This window comes from Pygocentrus nattereri, chromosome 15 (genome assembly GCF_015220715.1).
Source record: "Pygocentrus nattereri isolate fPygNat1 chromosome 15, fPygNat1.pri, whole genome shotgun sequence".
NCBI classification, from domain to species: Eukaryota; Metazoa; Chordata; class Actinopteri; order Characiformes; family Serrasalmidae; genus Pygocentrus; species Pygocentrus nattereri.
This window is the reverse complement of record NC_051225.1, coordinates 7,403,482-7,427,274: the sequence shown is the minus strand read 5'-3', so window position 1 is coordinate 7,427,274 and position 23,793 is coordinate 7,403,482. Positions and strand designations below refer to the sequence as shown.

At 40.1% G+C, this 23,793-nt stretch overlaps 1 protein-coding gene across 12 annotated transcripts in view; it reads left to right on the top strand.

Annotated features, from left to right (window-relative positions):
- nfia (nuclear factor I/A) overlaps window positions 1-15,089 on the top strand; it is a 185,304-nt gene extending 170,215 nt beyond the window's left edge. For all 12 annotated transcript variants that reach the window (XM_037545328.1, XM_017701309.2, XM_017701308.2 and 9 more), the window contains one exon: window positions 4,925-15,089. In XM_037545328.1, the coding sequence (XP_037401225.1) occupies window positions 4,925-4,939 (15 nt within the window). In that variant the 3' untranslated portion in view covers window positions 4,940-15,089. The remainder of the gene's footprint in view (window positions 1-4,924) is intronic.
- The last annotated feature ends 8,704 nt before the right edge of the window (window positions 15,090-23,793 follow it).

Sequence of the window (23,793 nt, the reverse complement as noted above, 5' to 3'; positions counted from 1 at the left end):
TAGAAAAACAGAGAGGAGGAAAAAAGGGTAAAAGACCAGAGGCAAGGAGTAAAGAGTGGTTTTAGGCCTAACAGTGTGGTTATGGAACGGAGGGTGGGAGGAGAGAAAGCTATAATTATGAAACCACACAAAAGCCGCTGCTGCTTCTCTTTAGTAAGTGTGGAGAAACCAGGCTAGGTACAGGATCTCACTGCGGTTTGTATCTCTCTCCTTCTCTCTCTTGCTCTGCTGGCTGTTAAGACCCCAGGCTGTGTTTCGGCCATGTGGTCTCCTGCTTCCATCTCACTGCCAAGGCTAAACTGTGCTGCTTTCCTTCCCCTCTCCTTAGCAGGAGCAGAATGGATGCTGGTGTTTTATGGTTAGAGCTGAGAGCTTTGTTGGCCTCTGCTGTCTTCCCTGTGGCTTACTGTCCTTCTATGGAGGTCAGATTCAGCTGATTCTCAGCGCAGTAGGACTGCTTATTACCCCGATGCTACCTTTAGAGCAGGGATGTCACACTTGAATGCAAAAATTTGTGTGCCCTCTGTTCTGGCTTTCTCCAGTTCAGCTCATGAAGGGATTAGGGCTGTAGCAATTAGACAGCAAAGTTGACAGTATCAATTATGAAAAAATATCCATGTCAGAAATGTCAAAACCAAAGAGTGTCTGGTTGTCAGTGTGCTGCTTACTGGGCTAAAGTAAACTGTATTGCCTTATAATGTTTGTATGAAACATACAGTCATTCTGACATGATTGCAGTAAACCAAAGGCTGGTGTAACTTCTATTGTTTCATTGCAAAATCAAAAAAAAAAAAGTTCCACAGACAGAAAGTCGAATAATGGTAACAGCAAAGGGAAAGGAACTTAAGAAATCATCATACATTAGTCAGTTAAATAACAGCCAGTAGTTTAATCATTTATAAATAAATAATCAGTAGTTGCAGTTCTAGAAGGGACTGATAAATCTAGAGTATCATCTTCTTTTACACTTACACACATGAAAGCTCCTTATTCCAACTCGAAAACATGAAGCTGCTTCCTGACCAGCCCAGACTATTCTGGTTTAGACATCAGAATATTTGTTGGGTTTAGGTTAGGTTAAGATTTTGCATGCTTTTTTTTGCATCACTGTGATAATTTTGGCCTGCATTTACTCCAGCTTTAGTTTTTTTCTGCCTATTCTTCATCTTCATCTTAACTTTAATTACCTTAAACAGTTTTAAATTGGCACACTGGAGTTACTCGTATAGTTGGCAGCGAGGGCCACTAGGCCCATGTATGTACACACAGGTGAAAGGTACAGCCTTCATCAATATTTGTAGTGATAATGTAAAACTGAAAGTGAATAAAGGCATTGTCCCACTGGGCAGAGTGGTGTGGCACAGAACAGTTACTAATCTGAGCTCTGGTTCCTATAAACTTAATAAATCTAGTGCTCATTCATCACGGGTTTTATGTGAATCGACAGATTCTGGCTGGCTAGTGTTTTTTCTAATTGGTGGTTTTCTGACAAGTGACAGCACATGACAATTCTGTGATGGATATGTTTGACCACCTAATGATTTGTAATACTGCTAACTCCACCCAAATGCCCCACTTCAGTACACGTGGTACACCAGTAATGGTAACCAAATCATGAAACAATCATGATAATAGATGTGTAAACATATTGTGCTGTACTAATGAAACAAACAAAAAAAGACTTGATACAGCTGATAACAGCTGATCATGACAAGTTCAAAACAGAATTTTGTTGGGCCCCATGCTGAGATACAACTTGGGTCAGACTTGGGTGGACAGACTTGGTGGAACGTTTTTGAGCTACATTCAGGTTCAACCCAAATAAAGGCCCGATTATAGATCTAAACTGAAAGTTTCCTTATTACCTGTTGAGTTGAATCAGGTGTGTTGGAGCAGAGAAAACACAATGTGCAGCACACAAGCTTGCAGGGTCTGGTGTCGATAATCATGATTCTGATCAAACTGCTCCCAGATCAGCACTAAAGAGAATAGCGTCTTTCAGCAGCACACATGGAAGGGATCATCTGAGCCTGGGGTGGTAGAGTGTGTGTGTGGAGCATTCCTGTGGCTGTGAGACACACCACACTGTGGGCTCCTGGAGCTCAGCACAGCACACACTGCGCTGCACATGTGGCCGAGATAGACGCTTATGCTTCTGCTCCTAATCACGGCAATGAGCTGGAGCTGCTACCAGAGAGAGGGAGAGAGGGAGGAGAGACTGGGTGTACTTGCACGCGTGTAAAACCACTCAAATTCTTCAGCTGTGCTGTAGTTCACTTACACCAGGCTTTTTATATGGCTTCTTTGTGGGAAAGTTAAAGCCAATTCATTGCGTTGGCACTTTGTCACTTTTTCTGTGCCTTTGCTCATTTTGACTTTGATCACGTTGCATGTGTTAGGGCTTTGCTTACAAAAAGACAGACAAAACCTCATCATTACCAAAAATGAGAAAAGACAGCGCAGTAATTTCACACCATTTGCAGTCTCTCTCTCTCTCACTCCCTCTCTCTCTCTCTCTCTCTCTCTCTTGCATATCTGCTGACTAAATCATACCTGTCAGCACACTCCGCCGGGCCGTAACACTACCCCACTGTCTGCACACTTACAGGGGAAATATGGGAGACAACCTTTCACGCTTATTCTATCCCCCTCTTTCTTTCTCTCACTTTCTCCCTCATATCTGTATCCCCCCCATCATTCTCCTTCTTTCTCTCTCTCGTTTTTTTTTTTCTTTCTCTCTTTCTGCCTGCAGATCCCCATCTCCAGAAGTCTTCTCAGGACAAGAGAGAAAGATGGAGGGAGGGAAGAAGACAGAGAGAGCGAGAGAGAGAGAGAGTGGGGTGGGGGATTGAGTTTGAGAGCAGACGGGCTGCTAGACAAAGACAGGGAAGCTGCAGTGAGGCTGAGAGCAGAAGTCCCGAGTCAGCAACTTCTATTGATTAAAAACTAACCTTCCACTCTCTTCACCGCACTCTCAGCCAGCCTGAGAATTTAAACAAGTCATGAGCCCCCCACTCAGTCTGTGAGTGTGCGCATGTAGGTGTATATACAGGATACTGCCAACCTTCTAGAATCATGTTGCATTCTAGAACCACTTGCTGAGATTCTACACCACTCACTGGCAATCTAGATCCATCCAGATATTCTAGAACCACTCTCTGGTATTCTAGAGCCAATCACTGACACTCTAAAAACACCTACTGATATTCTGTGAACACTCATTGGTATTCTAGAACCACTTATAGACATTCATTATGACCCATTGCATTCTAGATCCACTCACTGGCATTCTAGGGCCACTGTAAGACACTCTAGAGCCCCTTATTTGACATTATAAAAGCATTGTTGTTGAAATTTGTTTTACATTTATAAGCAGTCAGCAAATTCAGTGTTCACTCCAAAATCTCTTAACTTCACACTGATTGGCTACAAAGTTTGCAAGTGTAATGAAATTTGCCTTTGGATAGGTGGATGGGCTGTGTGGTGTGTGTGAGTGTGAGTGTATGTAGCAATGACTAGGTGACAGAAGGAAAGAGAGCAAGAGAGAGAGAGTGTAATTGTGTGTGTGTGTGTATGTGTGTGTGTGTGTGTGTGTGTGTGTGTGTGTGTGTGTGTGTGTGTCTGTGTGTAATTCTGTGAATCAATAGTGTGTGCGCATGCCCAGTTACTTCACCAGGCCTAGGCTGGGTGGACGAGTCTCGAACACCATCCGGTGAGAGGACAGTGATAAAGGGATGGGAAGGAGCTGGGAAAGAGGGATAAAAAAGAGAGGGAGAAGGGGACAGGAAGAAAGAAAGATGGCAAGAGCCACAGCCTTGCTAATGATAGTCACGTATACGACTGTCTGGTTGTCCCTGGCAACCAGACATGATGTAACACCAGGATGAACTTGAACTTGGAGGGAGGGGAGGGTATGGAAGATCGGAGAGAGGGAGCATGAGAGGGAGGGAGGGAGGGAGCGTGAGAGGGAGGGAGGGAGGGGAGAGCTCTTTGCTCACTCACTGGAAACGTGAACAATGGAGCGGGGCGATCAATAAAGCCCATTTCACTGAAGGATTACAGAGGTGCGGCGGGCTAACCTTGCCCACCAGGCAGTAGACTAGACCGCCAGTGGAAACGGCCTGTTCCCTGCTTCTGCAGAGAGAGAACGAGCAGGGCAGAAGGCAGTACACAGAGAGACAGGAAAATGAAGGAGAGTGGGAGCAGCTGGAGTGATGCAGGCCCTGTTGTCCAGAGGGGTAGTGAGAAAGTGAGACAGAGCATATATATTAAGTTATAGTGTTGCCAAAGCTTTCAAATTTGTATAGATTGCATACATTGGTGCAGTGTAATATATGTATATTATAATGCATACATTAAAAACATGTTTGAATTCTTTGGCAACACTATAACTTAATACAGTCCTGCCAATAAAATGTGTTCAAACAGAATTGAGAAGGATACATGGGAGGGAGGGGTTCTGGGCTGTGTTAGCAGACCAAAGCCTGAGCCTATGTCCCAGCACTACATGTAAAGTAATCCAGCCTATTAGACAAGGAGAGCATCAGTTTTTTCAAAGCTTTATAGTACTATTAATTTTCCACTGAGAAAGACGTTTCCTTATATATTATGTCACTCATCACTAACATGTGCACATTTAAGCAAAGTAATTTCATAGTGTTATGTAAGCATCTTGTAAGCATCTTGTAAATTTTGTTGGTTTCTGTAACTTCTTAGATAGATAGATAGATAGATAGATAGATAGATAGATAGATAGATAGACAGCCAGCTTACACTTAACATGACAATGTTACTTATCATTTTTATGATTTTAATCCTTCAAAAGCTACAGGCAGTGCAAATCCTAAACACCTGCCATGTGCAGCTTTTTTTCCCTTAACCATCTCTTTTCTTTGCTGTCTCTTTCTGCCTCTCTCCTACACAGTGGTACCTGGGCTAAAGACTCCAGACTCGGACCGGCCACTCCCGAGCTCAGTTGCCCCCCACTGTCTCCCCTGAGTGTGACCCGTAAACATGTCCACCAGTGTGACGCGCCAGGAGCCGCTCGTTGCCCCAGCACCCGACAGACCCACAGCATGGCTACAGCAGAACCCTGCCCTGCCCTGGAAACAAAAACCAGTCGACTCAACTTGCTTACAACCAACACACTATATATCTATATAGTCCACATGTATTCCTCCAGATATATGGTTTCGATGCCTATATTCATATATAGTAACTGTCCAGCTCATTTCTCTTCTGGAGATGGAGCTTAAAAGAAGGAGCGCTATGATTTACTCTGAAACATGCATGATTTGCTTTTTTTTTTGTGTTTCTTTTTTTTTTTTTTTTCTTTCTGTTTTTGTTTTCTTTTGTTTTTGGTTCACCTTCTCAGCCAGAGAAGGAAAACAATCGAAAGCTTCCTTCAGTCACCCGTCATGGCCGAGAAGTCCCATAGCGAAGCTTCTTCAGCACTATTTTCTGAATTTGGTGCGGTTTTCCTGAATTTCGTGCTTGTGACCATCCTGGATTGAGTCTGTTGGCGCTTTCTGTGGCCACCCGAGCTTGTCAGGATCTGACGGAGTTGGATTTTCGGGTGAAAAAGACCCTGGTTCTGGTGGTTGACTTCATGCAGAGGTATTTTTTTTACCTGGATCAGACAGCACCAGCTAAAGCCTCTCTCTGACTCATTAAGTCTGCTCTGGCCAGGACACTTCACCCCATCTCCACCTTCATCGCCATGCACATGGTCCAAAAAAGCCCTCCGAGGACTTCACGTGCTGACAAACAGCAAATACAGGAAGAACACATCCCCCAACCACACACACACACACACACACATACACCTTTGTGTTTTCTGTCACGGGGCAGGGAGCGGAAGATCACAGATGATGATGATGATGTTCTATATCAGTCAACCAGGTGAATTAGTGAGCTCAGAAGGCTACAAAGTGAAGTATTCAAATGGGAGATTTTTGTGTTTAAAGAAAAAAAAGATCTCCCACATGGGAGTCATGTTCATATTTCATTTTTGTATAAAGTTGTTTCAGTTGTTTCTAATACACCACAGGTCTGTACAACACTATAGAGAGAAGGAAAGGACGGATAGAAAAGAGTGAGCTTCCATTAACTGACAAAACATGAGACAACCATGATTGGAGGTAAACAGTGGGATTGTGAATTGAGGAAAGTGCAATTTTGTTGGATAGCTGTTGGATTGTTAAATATCTTTGTAAGATAGATCGTTGCAACGATTGTTGAAAAGTATATATATAAATATATATATTTTTTCTTCCTAGTCCGTTCACACCTCTGGGACTCTAAAATATCGGGGTACAAAAAAATAGAACAAATAGCCTTGTGAGAAATAAGGGGAGCTGTACTTGCTTTTTGTTTTTCTTATGTTTGTTCGTTCATCTTTGTAAATTTGTTAGTATTGTAGAACAAAAATCCCTTTAAGCAACATTGCCATTTAAACAATCAATTTTTAAACATTCTGGACGCATTGAAGTTAGACCCCTGTGCTAGTCCGTTCCAAAACACTAAGCTAATTAACTTATTTTAATGAAGCACATAGTCTAGGAGCAGTAGCCGTTCTTAATTTCTCATCAGGCAAAAGCCGGCATGTATAACATAAGAAGAATTCAGCCGTATCAGCAGCTTATTGCAAGCTTTCTGCAGAAAGGTTAAAGCTCTGGTTAGCTCATTGCTGATACACACCCAGGCTTGTGTGTTTGGAACACTAATCTGGGGTCAGTTTTTGGGGACAAGTTATATCCTAATAAATAGTAAAATGTGGACAGGGAGAAGCTGGTCCTAGAGCAGTGCTATAACCCTACACATACAGAATGCTCCTTATTCTACTGCCTTTCTCAGGCAAAAGCTCTTGGGCCCGTGGTGTAACTGCAGGCTGGTCAGTACCGGGGTTAAGACGCCGATACAGTGACAACTTCCTCCGTAACCTTTTTGAAAGTGTTACATAAAAAAAAGAAATGAAGAAATGTGATCAAATGAAACAATCAGACAAGAATGCAGCCGGAGAGCAAAGCGCTTTTTTTAATTAGTTCAGTTTGCATGCAGTTTAACCTCGTTTTATTTGAATTTTGGTTTTCTTTTGCTTCCTACAGTACTTATATAATACACATAACAACTGACTCATCCACTGTTGATCAGATTTTAAAAAATGAAAAAAAGTCATTAAAAAAGTTTAAAAAAATGCATGTCGTAGTGTTAGTGACAAATTTTTACCTAGATCATGTAGAGTTAAAGTAGTGTGAATAAAGACACAATATTGTAATCCCAACACCAGGCACTTGCCAATAGAGTATTTGTTTGGCCCCTTAAAAGAAGGGTATTTTTACTGCTGTCCTCACAATCTGTCAGCTGAACGTCTTTGTGACTCTCCTTCGCTTCTTCTCTTTTCTGTATGTTGACCCTCACTTCTTTTGTCCCTTTACAGAACAATCATTCTTGTTTTTTTTCCCTGTCAAGAACAATGTGTTTCACATTCTCCTCTCAAATTGCACGGAAACAATTGTTTCTCATCAATGTGCCTTGAGCGATGGTCTATTCCTGAGTTGATGCACAAGTTGCAGTTGTTATTTTCCAGCTTTTCCAGCATTTTCCGATTCGTCTCCCACAGCATTCGGGAATCGGAGAGCGAAGTGGATGCTAATGCTAAAAGCCCTTGCTAACAGTAACACAGAGGATTACTACCTGCCCTTTTTATTCCGCTCATCAGCCTGTGTCCCAGGCTCCCAGGCCTCATGATGCAACATCCTGGTGCCGTGTGAGGACGAGACTGTAAAATCCAGCCTCAGTCTTGTACTGCTGTTCAGTCCCCCATTGGGCCCCAGTAGCTGTACTGTGAAGTATACGTTTATTAGTGTAACCGTTAGATTTATAGCCCCAGGCCCCCTTTATTCTAGTAGTGATAACACTTGTGTATTGATATTTATGGATGTTGCTGCAATTTCTAAATTGAAACAAATTTTTTTAGTCTTCCTGTTTTTGTTCCCAGAAAAATAAGAAAAAAAATAATATGCAATACTTGCTTGCACTCATGTAGATGTAGTGATTAATTTTATATTTTTTTCTTTTGTACATTTTTTTTTTTTTACCAAAGTTAGTGTTGCACTTGACTGGCTGGATGCTGGATGTACTTCAGTGTCTGATAAAATCTCTCCTTACGTCCACGCCAGCCTCGTTCGGGGTATTCTACTTTCTTTGTGCTTGACATAAATGACCATTCATGTATTATTCATGTATTTGGATCACAGTTTATTTCTTTTTTGCTTTGTTTTGGTCACAAGCAAGCCTTAAAACAAGGAAACTTCCTCTCCATCACAGCAAACCATGTTTTTAACATACAGGACGAGTTCAAGGAAAAAAAATTTCCAAGATAAAAATAAATATGCCCACTTTTATGTACATTTTGACAAACTTCCATGTTATATTAACTGTTTTCTTGTCTATTGAATATATATCATTTAACAGAAAGAATTGGGGGAAAACAAATCCCCAACGTCTGATATGATGGTTTAGTAATTACACTTGTGTGGGTTTTTTTCTTTTTTATTAGTGTGACAAATTAGTTTTCCATTGTTGTTGCCTACCCTTTAGTAATGAGTTGGGCATTACTTTCTTAATTATCTGCACTACATATGAAATAATGACAATTGTGAGAATTAAAAAAAAAATCAAAAAGAAAAAAAAAACAGCTTCCAGGGCTTACAAGAGCGAAGGGAAAAATATGATTGCACGGACATTTTTTTGTCACGAAACCTTGTTTAGAGCAGCCTATCATCTAATCAGCAAGATATTCGGCTGTGCGTGTGTAAGATAATGACAAAATTGCACCCTTTTTAAAGAAAGACAAAAAAGAGAAAAAGAATATAAAAGCAATAGTTTGGGCAGTCTGTTTTGTTCTTGTGTCGTGTGTGCAATTTTAGTTTTTGGGGTTTTTTCGGTTTTGTTTTTTCTTTTGGAGGGGGGTACAGAAGTGGAGTTGTAGGGAGAAGCTGAACAAATCGAATCAAGAATTCAGACAGAGAAGAGAGCGAGGACACAAGCCTCTGAGTGTGGGAGATGTGTTGTTTGTATATTGTATAGTTTTATTAATTACACTGATTTTAAAGCTGCCCTATTTTATAATGCAGGACTTTTGTAACATTGATTAAATGAGGAAAAACTAGTGTTGTGAATTTTCTCATCGTTTGTAATAAGGCCACATTAATAGAACTGGTTTTGTTTGTTCTCTGGGGAACTGGATTTAAGTTGAAAACTTTCCTGTTTCCTGATTTATCTTTTTTTTTTCTTTTGCTTTCCTTTTTTGTATGTATTTAAAGACTTTTTCTTCTTTTGATGGTATAGAGTATTCCTATACTTGAAAAGTATAAGGTATTGAGGTGAAAGCCCCATTGTAAATGGATGTTACAAGTATGCTTGCTGTATGTTTTGAAGGTTCTTTGTTGCATCAGTGTTGATGAAGCTAAATCTAGGTAATTCTGAGGATGTTGGTTAAGAAAAGAGAGCGTTTTTATGCATTTTAAAATTAGTTTTAGGCAGAAGACAATGACATAGACAGCCAAAGGATGCCCCTATTATAAATGCATCTAGGCATCTTTTTTGTGTTCACCATTCCATGCAGGAAAATAAACAGCTTGATATGCAACATGATTCTTTTTCTTTTCAACATAATTCTCTCTCTCTCTCTCTCTCTCTCTCTCTCTCTCTTTCACCTTTGCTAACCAAGCATGGTGTCACAGCAAGCTGGGAAGCATTCTCTCCATTTCACCACACACTGCAGCAGGACTCCTTATTGACTCTACACACACAGTCTTAGCCGATATTCAGTTATCGCCACTACACATTGATTGAAGGAGAGAGAAGAGCATTTCCTCTTTTAATAGAAAATACCCACAGAAGAGCATTCAGCTCAGCCAAGATTAGCAATCCTTTATTTAATAATTTAATCCAATTTTATAAAAAATCTATCAAATTTAATAACGCAGTGTAAAGCCTGTGGGTCAGGTAGGCCAATGAAGACTGATGATGCGGATAAATCTGCATAGGCATTTCACTAAATGGATAATTGCTTTGCAAAAGGACAGAAAACTTGCCACAATGATCCAAACAGCCTTAAGTCTGAATTACAAACGCACCAGAATGGTGTCCAGATGTTTTTCCACGCTGCAGACTTAAGAGCATTTTTACATCTGCCATCACCACCTCGCTGCACCGCAACTGCATACACACATGCAGCATTTCCATCAGTACAGCATTTTCAAATCAGTTTCTCATTCCACTGTCTGTATTAAATATAAAACACATGCCCATGTTAGGATTATATGTCTCTTCATAATAGTTTACTTTCGGGTCAAAAAAGATACTGTTGCGATTGACCATTTTAGGAAACTTTGCTTGGGAAATTGAACTTTAACAGTTTTGCATCAAAACATCTTAGAGCTACAGTCAACGCCTGGTTTATGCCCCTTCATTTATTCCTGATGTAATTTGGGAAGGGAGGAAAATTCAAACAGCTTTTCTGACTGCTGGGTGAGCTGCTGAATACACTCTGGAGAATCTTCCCAGCATTGTTCCATTACCTTCCATTTTCAATTAGTAAATATACAATTCATGGCCATTGAGTTTTTTTATATTTAATCTTTGAAGCTCTGCCACCCATGAAACAGGGTTGAATGACATTGCATAACAGGCCTTTGTCATCATTCATTTGTCCCCATTCTTGTGGGCGTGATGAAGTGTTTCCCCATGTTTATTTGGAGGAAAATAAAGCTTTGAGTAATTTTAAGTAAAAATTGGCAGAGCTTGGAAGGCTAGTATCATATTTGACTACTATCAGGGTAAGGTTCATTCACAGTACATCAAGCATAATATACCAAAAAAATAAGCCCAGAATGGATATAATCAACAAATTACTGTAATATCAACCCCAAATTTAGTTTTTTTGGAGGACTTGTCCTGGGCTTCAGTCACACTGGATCTGGCAGTGCATGGGAAAGTGCATGTGGGTGTGTAAAGCTCCCCTTAGCTCGTGGACAATCAACTCACACACTTACTAACAACCTTCTCACATGTTGATTCACTGATTTCTGATTTCTTATGGCTTCATGATTAGATAGGGACTATAAAATGGCCAGCGTGTATCTATGACCTCCCTCTGAAGACATAATTGACCCGTGCTCCACCCTCAAATGTGTTCTTTTGTAGGTTGGATAGAACATTAGGACAGAATGTTTGACAAAAATGCCATTCAGATCAGTTTCAATTGGAGTTTAGATTCACTCCATATTGTTGAGTATGCTACGCTAACAAGCTGTGTTGTTGTAGCTAATCACAACTAGTCAGGTTGGAAATGGCAAAGAATTTGCCACCTTTCTACCAGCACTAGCTTAATCACTCAATAAAGAGGCTACGTTCAATCTGTCCTTATAGTATGACCTATAACTTGCATACAAGATAAATATCTTCTAATAATAATAATTTTGTGACTAAATCTCTTACATACATTTAGAAATTCTCATTATGTTTAGTGGAATTTTTCCCAAGCCTTTTAAGCTTAGCAATAAGTGCTATGAAAGAACGCACTTGCAGGCAGAGCATGGTTACGTCATCTGCTTTATAAAGGCCTATGGATAGGTTGGGTAGTGTGGACAGTAACAGAACAGATTTAGGCCTGGCAGGCCTTGAGGGCAGGTAGCGTAGCCGCAACTCCGGCTCTACCACTGTCCAACAGCTCTGCTAATCTCTAACAAAAGATGTTCGCCTTCTTTTGAGAAATTGTTGGTGCTACTTTGGTTGATAAGATGGAGACTAACTAGACTTAAGACCATGGCGAGTGATCCTGCTTTCTGACCGCCTCGCAGTCTTATCTGCATGACAACTATGCACTGATGAAATTAAACGAAACGCTATTCTAGACAAAGTCGTCAAATACGTTCGGTATCTACCTTCAACTTAAGCCTTTACCTTTTTTTCTGATGTATTTTTTTTGTCAGTTAAAGTTGTAGTGAAATGAAAAATGAAAGCAAACCAGCATTTTAACTAATATATTTAAAAAGATCAATTGTAGTGCCTGTGAAATACTGTATTATATTGCTCCTCTGAATAGCAAATACTACAATTGTTTATAATTGTTTGGATTTTCTTCTCTCAACACCAGTAGCCTTTGCTGTCTGTCAGAGCCCTTTGAATATCGCTGATGTACAATAACTACGGACTATAAACTGCATGCTCCTCCATACTCACCTACTAAAGCTGTCAATGAATATGACTAAAGATAAAATATGAAAAATATGCTATTTTAGTCTCTTTTTTCCTATTTCCTTCAAGAAGCTGTCTTTCTCTTCGATTTACCTTCCGTCTCATTGGTTGGTGTATTTTCAGAATATGCTCTAGTCACTTTTATATACGTCCACTGCTTCAAGTTTTTGCTTTACTCTTTTTGCTACTTTGAAAAGAGTGAGCGTCCATCTCTAATCGTTTTTAATCGTCCTCTCCTCTGGTCTCATGCCATGACACAGGCCTAATGTAGTCATTGTCAATGCTACATGTCCATGGAGATCAGCTCAGACGTTCAGTCCCAACCATTCCCACAGTAAAAATGCAGTCTTTACTGAATAACAGCGGTTTCACAGGGAGAATCCTGAGGGGTTTTCAGTTGATGAAGCATTGTGTGCTCAAGCTGTGGAGAGCAAAAAGAAATCCGATAAGTGATTTTGCTGAAGATGTTCAGTAGCGCTAGCCTCATTGGACTGCAGATCAATGTTGCTGTCATATACAGTGTGTTCAGCACTATCGGGGACAAAGGAACCTCATTGAAGTGTGGGGGGGTTTGGGGAAATGTTTGGGGGTGAGAGAGCGTTTGGTTTGCTCTCAGGAAAACCCTTCAAATGAAAGGTTTCTGGTTTCTAATGCTAATGTTGCAAGGCCCACCTTAGAGACAGTACAGCTCTGCAAAGCCAAGCTCCAGACCACTGTTTCATTTCGCCAGTTCATCAGCATTCAAATCCAGGCAGTGGTTGAAGGTGGTCTTCTTAGATGTCTTTAGTGAAGAGCATGATCTGAAGGGCAGGGCCACTGAGTTTACCCTCAAGAGTAAATGTTTAGCGGCCTGTCAGTCGTAAGAATTGACCTGTCCGTGCTCAGGCCACAAATGTTTGCTTCCATAGCTACTGCTGCTACGTTGGACAAGCTTTAAAGTTCTGTCTGACCTAATAATCCTGCAGCACACAACTCAGTATTAGACAGTGTTTGTTAAGTAGGAAATTCCACCATGCTAAGGTTAGTTCGATTACAAAAAGAAAGACTAAGATTGTTCCAAATGTAGATATTTTGACAGAAAGCTGTTGTGTGCTTTTCCCATTTGAATGAATGGAATTTTTGCTCTTTCCTGCAAAAAATACTATCTTGGCACGTGAAAACGTCATAAATCTAGTCAACGTATGTTTTAAAACATCTCCAAAATTATAACTGTACAGGAGAGGACAAAAATCTTCTTTACTTTCAATATAAGTTAACATAAAGACATTTATTTAGAGGCAATTTTGGACCATTTCTGTTGGTCCAATCATCATGAAATTTTTACGTATTGTAAAGGACAACCGCTGAGGTCAGATAATGAAGAATGGCATAAAAATCACAAAAATATTGATACTATTTTTTGGACAGCGACAATATGTAGCATTTCCCATCTTAAGATTGTATTAAGAATTTTATACATTTATTTAGCTTATTTCTGGCCATTTTACCTTGTTTAAAGTCATTTAGCTTGCTTTAGCAAAGTGTTCTACTGAAAATGTTGTACTCTGTTGATAGATGATTTTGCTGGTTTCAAGAAACATTTCTACACAAATCTCTAGAAATAAGTAAAAGTAGAAATATTACATATGTTGACTAAATTTAAGATGATTTTACTTTGCCATGATACAATATTTTGCATTATACAAAGCATGTCCAGCCTGGCATGAGTGCATACAGGTGAATTGTGATAAGATTTAAGATGTACCATCAGGATTGTGATAGGACTGTTGTCAAAATGTGAATTTCTCTGGGGTGGGTTGTTGTCTAAACAAGGTGCTTTGAGTAAAGTACTGCACTTAGTTCCATCAGTGTGCATTTATAGTGATATACGTCACTTGTGTAAACTGTGAAGTCAGAAAACATCGTCTTTGCATTGTTGAACTTGCTTTAAATGTGGGCAGCGTTTTTCATGTGAATAAAATACATCACATCAGCACGAGTTTGTCTTCTAGTTTATTTACCGTTGGCACTAACTATGCTGATGTAATAGATTTTGCTCATGAGAAAATGATATGTTTTGAATGAAATAACTTAGTCTGTGGCCTCCATTGCCGACCCTGACCTCAAGAAGACAATCCTGCTCATCCGCTTACATGAGACTCAGTAGAGGAATGATAGAGACTGAACCTCTGCTGCCGTGTCACAGCATCCTCCTCCAAACCATCTCCCCTATCACGACCTTCACCGTCCTCATCCTCCTTTCTGCTCCATCGTAGTGCAGTAGTGCTGAATAACGTAATGGAATTTTAGTTTACAGTTTATGAAGTCAGACTGAAACCTTGTGCCTCTATTACACATTCTGAAGAGAACCTGTCATTCTGAGCAGCCGGTGTTTGTTGTTTGATGTTAAGGACTCACTCCACCACTGATTTGACTTCACTGTGTTCTTGTGTTAAATCCTCTGTGAACGACTGTCTTGTGGTGATTTCCTCTCTTTTCTCCCTCCCAGGGTCATGTGTATGCAAGATTCTAGTACAAAAATGCTGATCTAGGATCAGTTTCCTGTCTGTTATATCCTAATGAATCAATCTATGGGCCTGAGGGAGCTGATCCTAGCTCAGTTTTTAAATATAATTTGATACATATGGGCCTCTAATCTGTGTATTTTAACCTTTATCTTTTCTGTCGTTCTTTCAGTCTATGTAGTGCCATCTCTCTCTCTCTCTCTCTCTTTCTCGGCCCATTACTGTGACCACGTTCATTCTCTGACTTACTGGAAGCAAAATGTGCATTTCCTATGCAACAACAACAACTGAAAAAAGAGAGAAATAAAGACGCTAACGCTGTACCTGTGTGTGTACACCTTCCTTTGATCATGCATGGTTTTAAACACGTTCATGTTCATCACACAAGTAGGGAAACTTCAAGGCCTTCTAGGCATTCAGGGAAGGTCTAGTGTTTCTGTGAAATAAAAAAAAGTCTGTAATTTTTTAAAATAGTCTTCAAAGTTGATTTTAAACTGTACACGTACTGTAGTAATACTCTTATTTCAGTGTTAAATTTTGGTTGGCCACAAAAGGGTTAAATTCTTGAACCACTACAGAACAGAAAATTATCCAGTTAGGGTTTTTCTCTCCTCTGCTTCTAACAGGTACAGACAAGAAAGCTCTTCCCCTGGTTGGACCTTCAGAAGTCTAACCACTAACACAGGGGTCACAACCCAAATGTTAAGAAGAGCAATTTTGTCCTTTCAGCAAAAATGAAACCACTTTGGGAGCCACATTTTATGTCCATTTTAATATCTTGGCTGTAAACATGTCTCAGTATGTGCTGATGTGCTAGCACAGGCTACAAAACATAATATGAACGAAAATGCAGACTTAGGTCCAATCCCATTTCTTCTTTTTAGCCCTACACCTTGTTTTTGAGTGTAACCCTAACCCCTTGGGACTGAGTTGCAAAGGGAGGTGGTTAAAATCTTGCCCTACGAAATGGGACAACCCTCTCATAAAGGAAAAAAAATAAAATGACTTTTATAACATTAGCAGGCTACTAGCAGCACGCTATAGGCGACCCAGCCCGTCTTCAGTGGCAGCAGAGGAGGGTAACGGTTAGATTTAGGGCACCATATGCTTTCAAAGAGGGGTTTAAAACAAGTATATGTTATCGCCCACTTTTGGTCTTTGTTGACATGAAGCTGAAGTCAGCTATTCACCAGCTTCTTGCTCAAATTTTCCCGTTCCACCTTAAATGGTGCAGCAGTACCATTCCGGCGCTTCAGGCGTCATTCCTCCTGCACTACGGAATGGGAAAGTTAGCTACCTAGTTACCGAGACATTAACATGCTGTTAGAGATTTTTGTGCTTATTATGAAGAAAACGGCCCTAATACATTGAAACAATGTTAAACTAAGGAAATGTTTATCTTTTTTAACTGAGAAAATACATCCGGGGCTTTCTTTGGTCGCTCGCGCAGCCATCTTGCCGGTTTTTCTATTTTCCTCATAGCACTCTGTTTGGAGCCTCTGAAAGATTTCCATTTGGAGGACCATATAGCCCTAACACTTCGCCTTACCCCTCTACCCCAACAGAAACTGGGACGCCCTACCCCTAGACGTGAATGCGCACAACACAGGGCAAAGGGCCGAGTGGTGGAATGGGACTGGGCTACATTGCTCTGCTTTAAGCTTTAGCTCAGCTACAGCTGCTGTTCTCTGACACGTTTCCGCAGAAGTAGAACAGTTTCTTGTAAGATGTCTCTCAACATTTGATTTTACACGGCTGAAGTCGCTTCTCATTCACCAGCTTCTTTGATCTCTGCTTTAGAAATATCATTTTGTGAATGATGAGGAATAATTTCATTATTAATTACTTCCTATCCAGCTCAGATTTAATACACAGCTCCCTGATATCCTACTCAACCTATTACACAGGACGAACATATTCGAATAATTTTGTACATTTATCTGCAACCAAACTGGGATTATATTATTAGCAATATTGATTCCAAACCTTTGAACAGTGGTGTATTTTACTAATATTTTAAAACACAGATTTTCCTGTATTTTATTTTATTTGTACACTTTATCACTTAAATAGCATTTTGAGATGCTACTGGCATAAGATAGTGGTCTGCAAATAAAATTATTATTATTATTACTAACTGGGGCACTTTTATCAGTGTGTGTGCCAATGTGTGTGACTGGTGCGATGGTCATTAAGTGTGCAGAGTGGCTTTAAGAAATGTTTGGACTAATCCGGCACTTTGTGGTCAGTTTGCTGAAGCCAGCTGTCTGAACTGTACCAACTGTGAACTCTCTCTCTCTCTCTCTCTCTCTCTCTCTCTCTCTCTCTCGTAGGTGCTTCCCTGTTAGAGCAGTTCTCACCACTTAGAAATGGATTTGGTCTTTCAGAGCTACTTAGTGTCATTAAATGGATGGTGACAGTGATGAGTTCATGTAGCGCATTTAGCTACAAAAATTATACAGTCGTGTAAAACAGACACAGCTGAATAACATTTCTTCTAAATGTGAGTGCAGTGCTTCAAAAATGAGCTGATGGGCCTTTTTTCTTTCTTCAGGCTGAGTAAAGACCCTTCTACTCCATGACTCTTCTTCGGTCATATTATTCGGTCCGTTGTGATATTTTATGCTACATTCACACATTTACATTGAAAAACATAACCATCCGCCATTCATCTCCCACAAACATGAACTCAGCATTAGTTCTTCTTATTCGTAATTATTTATCTACATTATCGGATTGGATTCAGATTTGAGAAACCAGTTAGGCAGTACAGCAGGCCTATGAATAGTTACTTCTTTGATTTGGAGTGAAAAAAGTGCAACCTGGAAGCGAAAAACCTAACTAAATTTACATTATATTGAGACAGTGTGATGTTTTAGAGGAAAGCAAATGTATTGTTAAGAGTTTTTTTTGGAAAGTAGTGAAAAATAGAAGCTTAACTGTCCAACCAGACATTGGAACCCCACTCTTCAATATACATGGCTGCTGTTACCCACTATGCTATAATGTTAGCATCAGATATTTAAATCAAATATATGTGCATAAAACCGACACACACACACACACACACACACACACACACACACACACACATATATATATATATATATATATATATATATATATATGTGATTTTTTATTGCTTGCATTAGTTTGACTGTTGCTCAAAATAACTGCATTATGGACTGTGATTCCTTCTTAAACAGTTTATCAGTGCCTCATTGGTGGGGTTCCCAGTGCTGTATTGAAGCATGCATCTATCTCAGGTCAGATTACTGAGTGGGCATCCAAGAGTGATGAAACTTGTGCAGCCAAAGCTGTCCTTCAGGCTCTACTCAACTGAGGAGCTTAAACAAGAACAGAAGCGATATAAAACATAAATGCTGATTAAGAGGGCGCTTTTACAATCTAAGGGCGAAAGGTCAGGAGCTCCAGCCCCTCTGGGCTCTATCTGTCTGCGCACCTGCCTGTAGTTCAGGAGGTGTTTTTTTTCTTTCTTTTTTTCTATGTTATTGTCTTCAGGAGAGACACTAACATATCTGTCTATGTGGATTTGAACCCCAGTCGGGTTCAGTGACGCCCCACCAGCCCAGTGAATCATGATTCATTGATGGATTTTTACACTCTTTACTACTGAAGATCAACAGTAGGTGTATCTCTGCTGTAACCAGGCCCACATTCATCCCACTGCACTCGGCTCCCTGCTTCAGTACACAACTGCTGACTGATTCTCTCTCTTTCTCTTTCACTCTCTCTCTCTCTCTCTCCCTCTCTCTCTCCCTGAGAAGCGGTGTGACAGTGAAGTTGGATTCTCTCGGGGGAGCGCTGGAGGAGGAGGATTGGGTTTCAGCGTGAGAGACGATCATCAGACCGAACCGCAAGAGGCCCCGTGAATAATGCACAGGCAACACACGGTGTAGGGTTTCCAGACCCCCCTCCACACCTCTCCTCCACCCAAACGCTGTTCCATGGGCTCCCCCAGGGCCCAGAGGTCATAGGGTCACGACCTCAGGTGTGAAAACTGCAAATATCGGCAGGCCATCAGGTGAGACACCTACACAAACAAATATGCATACATCACACACACCAAGGATAAACAGTGACTGATACACCACCGAGCCTTAATGAACACCTACGCTCCGTGCGCTGCCCCAGCCCGTCCAAAAACACCAGCTGCAGCACGCCACATTGAAAACATACATCATGAATTGAGGTGGGGGGCTAATCTGGGATTTAAAATGATGATTAATTCCCCTCTCCAGGCCGCCCACGCACCATCTTCCAGCGCAGTCCACTGTATAGACCAAGCTTACTGAATGAATAAGCATGAGTCTTAATGATTTCACAAAAAATGAAAAAATAATTTAACAGTGTGGTTGACTGAGACCAAAACAGATTCATAGATTCTATATTGTAGGCAAAACAGTGGTGCCAATGCATTAGAGATGGTACATAACTGGTGTTAAGGATCTACAGCAGAGGATAGCAGAGCTCCGCCTCTCCTGAGTATTGACACCTGTGGCTTGTTGTACCTCTGGTTAATGGACTCTATTTAACCCCGCAGACTTTCAGTGCGAAGCCTTGCACCTGCCCATGTGCTTGTGTTGTTGCCCATCTCTTGTCACAAAGGACTTTTTTTCTTATTTGTCTTTTTCTTTTTCTCTTGTCCTGTTTTTACTTTTCTCACAATAGTTATCTGATTTAACTCTGGAATGCTCGGTCTGATCAGGAATAGTGTACTTGTATGCCGCATTTTGATCCGACGGTTCATTCATTTCCACATTTTCCCTTAGGACTGAATGGGGGAATATTGGAATGTCCATCTACTGTACTACTGTGTGACCCTAAAACTCTGTTTCACATATACTATTTCAGGGTATGCCCCCGAGCATTAATTCAATGGTGGTTTGACCCACACTCCTCTGTTTGACATTTTTACTCATCCCTCATTTCTCCCATAGACTCCCATTCATTTTTGTCCCCACACAAGCATAAACATTTGCCCAACAGCCACCAAACTACATGGACTCAAGGCAGGTTTTCAAATTCTACTGTTCAGTGATACTGACCAGCACTCCTCTATGTGTCGTTTTTTAATCCCTTGTTTCTCCCATAGACTCCCATTCATTTTTAATAACAACTAGCAAAAACCTTGCAACAAGCTTTAGCTGCCTAATCACTCTGCATTTTTTCAGGAAATGCACTATTCTAGTTTAGTTGTTATCTTTTGTTAGCCTAACCTTGCTTAGCTTTCTGTTGTTTTTTCTATTGTTTGACTTATTTTTTTCCTTTTTTAAATTAAATCTTTTGTAAAAAATATCCATAACCTTCCCAGCCTACATTCCTGTGATAAGAGGTTGGAAAGATGATGACTACACACAGGAATAGAAAGATTGTTAAGGTTATGTAATTGCTGCTGCAGTGAATACTGCTTGAATACAAGCAGTAAGCAGTAAAAGTTATTTGACTGCTAATGGTGTGCCTGCTGAACATGAGTGAGTGAGTTACAGGGTAAATTTAATGAGGTGCTTTGCATCTAAAAAAATACTCAAGACAAAATAAGCCTTTGTTAAAAAATAAGCACACTCAGCCAGAGGAGGTGAATTGAATTGAATTGAATTGAGAGCCCACTCAGGAGTAGATTAGTCAATGGAAAAGAGTAGAATAATGAATAGTAGTTGTACTGAACTCCCTGTTCAGCAAAGACTAGCTGGAGCAGCTAATTGCTTCCTCAAGTTGGAAGGTGTTACTAAAAATGAACCATACTATAACAGGAGTAGATGTGGTTTGTTACTTTGCACCTCTGACCACCATCCAGTATTGCTCTATGACAGAAATAGAACACACAGGCAATCTGTTGATGAACACTCAACCATTTGGGAGGATTTCATTTCACACATAGTGCTGCACGCTTAGTTTGTATCCAGCCCTTGCCTTGTACTATAAACATGACATGTGAATTAATTACACTCATTTAGATTGGAAAACCAAGGGGCTTCATTTGTTTGTGTCTTCATATCACTGCTGTCGGAACAAAATCTCCAAAATGTTAACTTTACTGGAGAAGGAAAAAACATACTTTACTTTTAATGTAAGTCAATGGAACCAGACTTTTCTCTAAGTAATTTTGGGCCGTTTCTTTTGGTCCATACATCATGAAATTTACACACAATGGAAAGAGCAACAGGCATTTTCAAATTATGTCAAAAGCTGAAAAACGACAAAAATGGAGATACAAGGTTTTGCTCCAACATCAGTGATATGTAGAACATTATAGTCTGTGTGTCATGGTTTGGATTGTTTCAAAGGAAGAAATACATGCCAGCCATCAGCAGCAGTCATTTCATTAATAATAAGTGGTGTCTGATACCAAGACCTGTGACTAAGTAAAAAAATGTAGAATTGTTGTGCTATTGTTGTGTGTACAGTCTTGTTTTGCAGAGAGAGAAAAAATATTACAAAATATAGATATTTTGCCACCTATTGCCATTGAAATAAACAGAACATCATTCAGATTAGGGTTATTACAATTTTGAAATTTCATTAGATGTTATTTTTACTTAGTTTTTCATTTGTTTTTTATTCAGTTTAGTTTCATTTAGTTTTAAAGGTACATTGAAAGTTTTATATTCATTTTTATTTTCTGAAAAGTAAGTTTTAGTTTTGTTTTTTATTTAGTTTCTGTTTTAGGTTTAGGTTTGTAGTATTGTGATGAAAGCTAGGATAGTATAATGATAAGGGCAGAATAAAATGAGCATGACAGCAGACTGAGCTTGGCTCCAGCTTTCCTTAAGACATCTGCTTCTAAACACAGCTCACACACTGAAACTAAAGGTTTCTCTGTAATTCAGTTTCATTTAAATTCGTTTTGTGGAGTACATTGATTTAGATTTTGTGTTTTGGAAAAATGTTGCTTTTATTCTTATTTTCACTGCTAGTTTTCATTTTAGTAAAAGTTTGTAGTTAACTATAATTAACCTTGCGGGGACTCAAACCTGACAATACACAGTGTAAATCAAATGTAAATGTAAATTAACTAGCCAGTTTTTAAGAAACACCTCCAATTTGCTTCCACTTTTTGGCCAGTTTTGAGGTTCATCTACTGTATAGGTGAACTATAACACTGTAATCTCTTATCATGCACAGTCTATCAGCTCCTATTCATCATTGGTCAGTTTCTGACCACAGAGCCGCTCATAGCTTAATATTATTTGGGTGAGGGACTGTTCACAATGACAACCAAAGATATCCACCCAAGAACGACTTAGTGATCAGAAACTGACCACTGATGAAAAGCTAGAGCAAAGGGACGGTGTGGCAACAGGTTTTCATATCAAACGTGCAGATCGCACCAGATTCCTGATTAATCAGTCAAACAACTTCATGTGAGCTTTGTTGGAAAGAAAACCTGTGGCCACACCGTCCCATTGCAAATAAGACTGGACGCCCCTGTGCTCAAGGACCATAAACTGAACATCAGCAGACGGGATACGATCTCTAATTTCCAACTGTAAGCCAGCAAGGTGGAGCTATGAGGTAGGTGTTTATAATAAAGTAAAGTAAGTAGCTATGTAATGATATAATTAGGTAAGTACTTTTGAATAAAAAAGCAAATTGAAAGTATACATTTTCTACTAGCGATGAATTTGCAGTTATGGGATAAACAAGGGAAAGTCAGAATAAGCTTAAATTGTATCTGCCAAGCAGAATGAGTGTTTTTGGCCTCTGTTCTCCTCATATACTCACATGTTCCCTCTAAACTTATGTAACTTTAGCATTATCTCATCACTCTGTTGTGGCTCACAGAGAGAGTTTATCACTCAGTACTGGCTTACGGCCTCTCGCTGACATTTATGTTACGCCACCTATTCACATGAGTAATTCACTAATTAATTAGCTAAATTGCTGTTTTCTGTCTGTATGTTTGCGCTTATTACATTAAATGATTATTATAAATTATTATCTTTTATAAGCTGCTGAATCACCAGGGTTTTTTTTTTGTCTCCTTACTTTCAAAAGCAGCACCTGCTTATGATGTATATCTCCAGAGGTCCAAATCGGTCCACTTGGACTTGCTTTTAGGCCACGACAGCTCATTATTATGAGGCGTGTCAAAGTTTTGATCAGTTTGAGCTCACTCAGACGAGCCGCCATGATCCACTGAGTGTGGGTTTAATCCCAGCTTTGGGTTTCACTCCCGCGAGTAATAAAGACAGAGTCAGAACCTTTTCTAATTGCGTTAGCACAGCACTCTTCTCCAATTCAAAACAGATGTCACCTCTTGGCTGGATGTGGCTCTTTTTAAAGATAGCAACAAAACATGCTCAAACAAATGGATTTCTCACAGACGAGGAGGTGCGGTTAATTAAATTGGACCGTGTGCTTGGGTGTTTGGGGGTGGGGGGGGTGGTTCAGGGCAGAAGTTTAAACAAATAAATTGAGAAAAGCTGATGAAGAGTGACAAAACCAACATCTAGAGTTCAGACGAAAACACAATCAGATAAGTGGCCACATTCGGTTTATTTTTCGTTGTTTTTTTGTTTCAGCTGACACAGGGCCTCTAAGGCACCCTTAGAGTTCTCCTTCAGTGGCTGAAGGAAGGCCCAAACATATTAATTATTGGCTGCAAAAGCAATTACACCTGTTCCTTTTGTTTGAGCCGCACAAATGAAAGGCCCCGTCCCAGGTCGGATCTGCGTGTCCGAGATTAGCATTGCTGGCTAATCAAAGGGCTCTCGGCAGGACAGGGCCGGCCTCTCAGCTCCACAGAACACAGAACAAACCCCCCCTGGGTGATACAGAGCCCATTACCATATTATCGCCCTAGGCAGTGCTATTAGGCTGCAAATTACAGGCCAGAGTTTTTTTAGAAAGCAAGGATATTCATGTGGAGATCGGTAAAACAGCTTGGAGCCCCTTCACCACTTTCTCCTCTACTGCTTCCTCTCTCTCTTTCTCTCTTTCATTTCGTTCCTGCTCTTATCGCTGGCTTCTGTCTCCTCTGCTCTGCAATTCACTCTGGTCA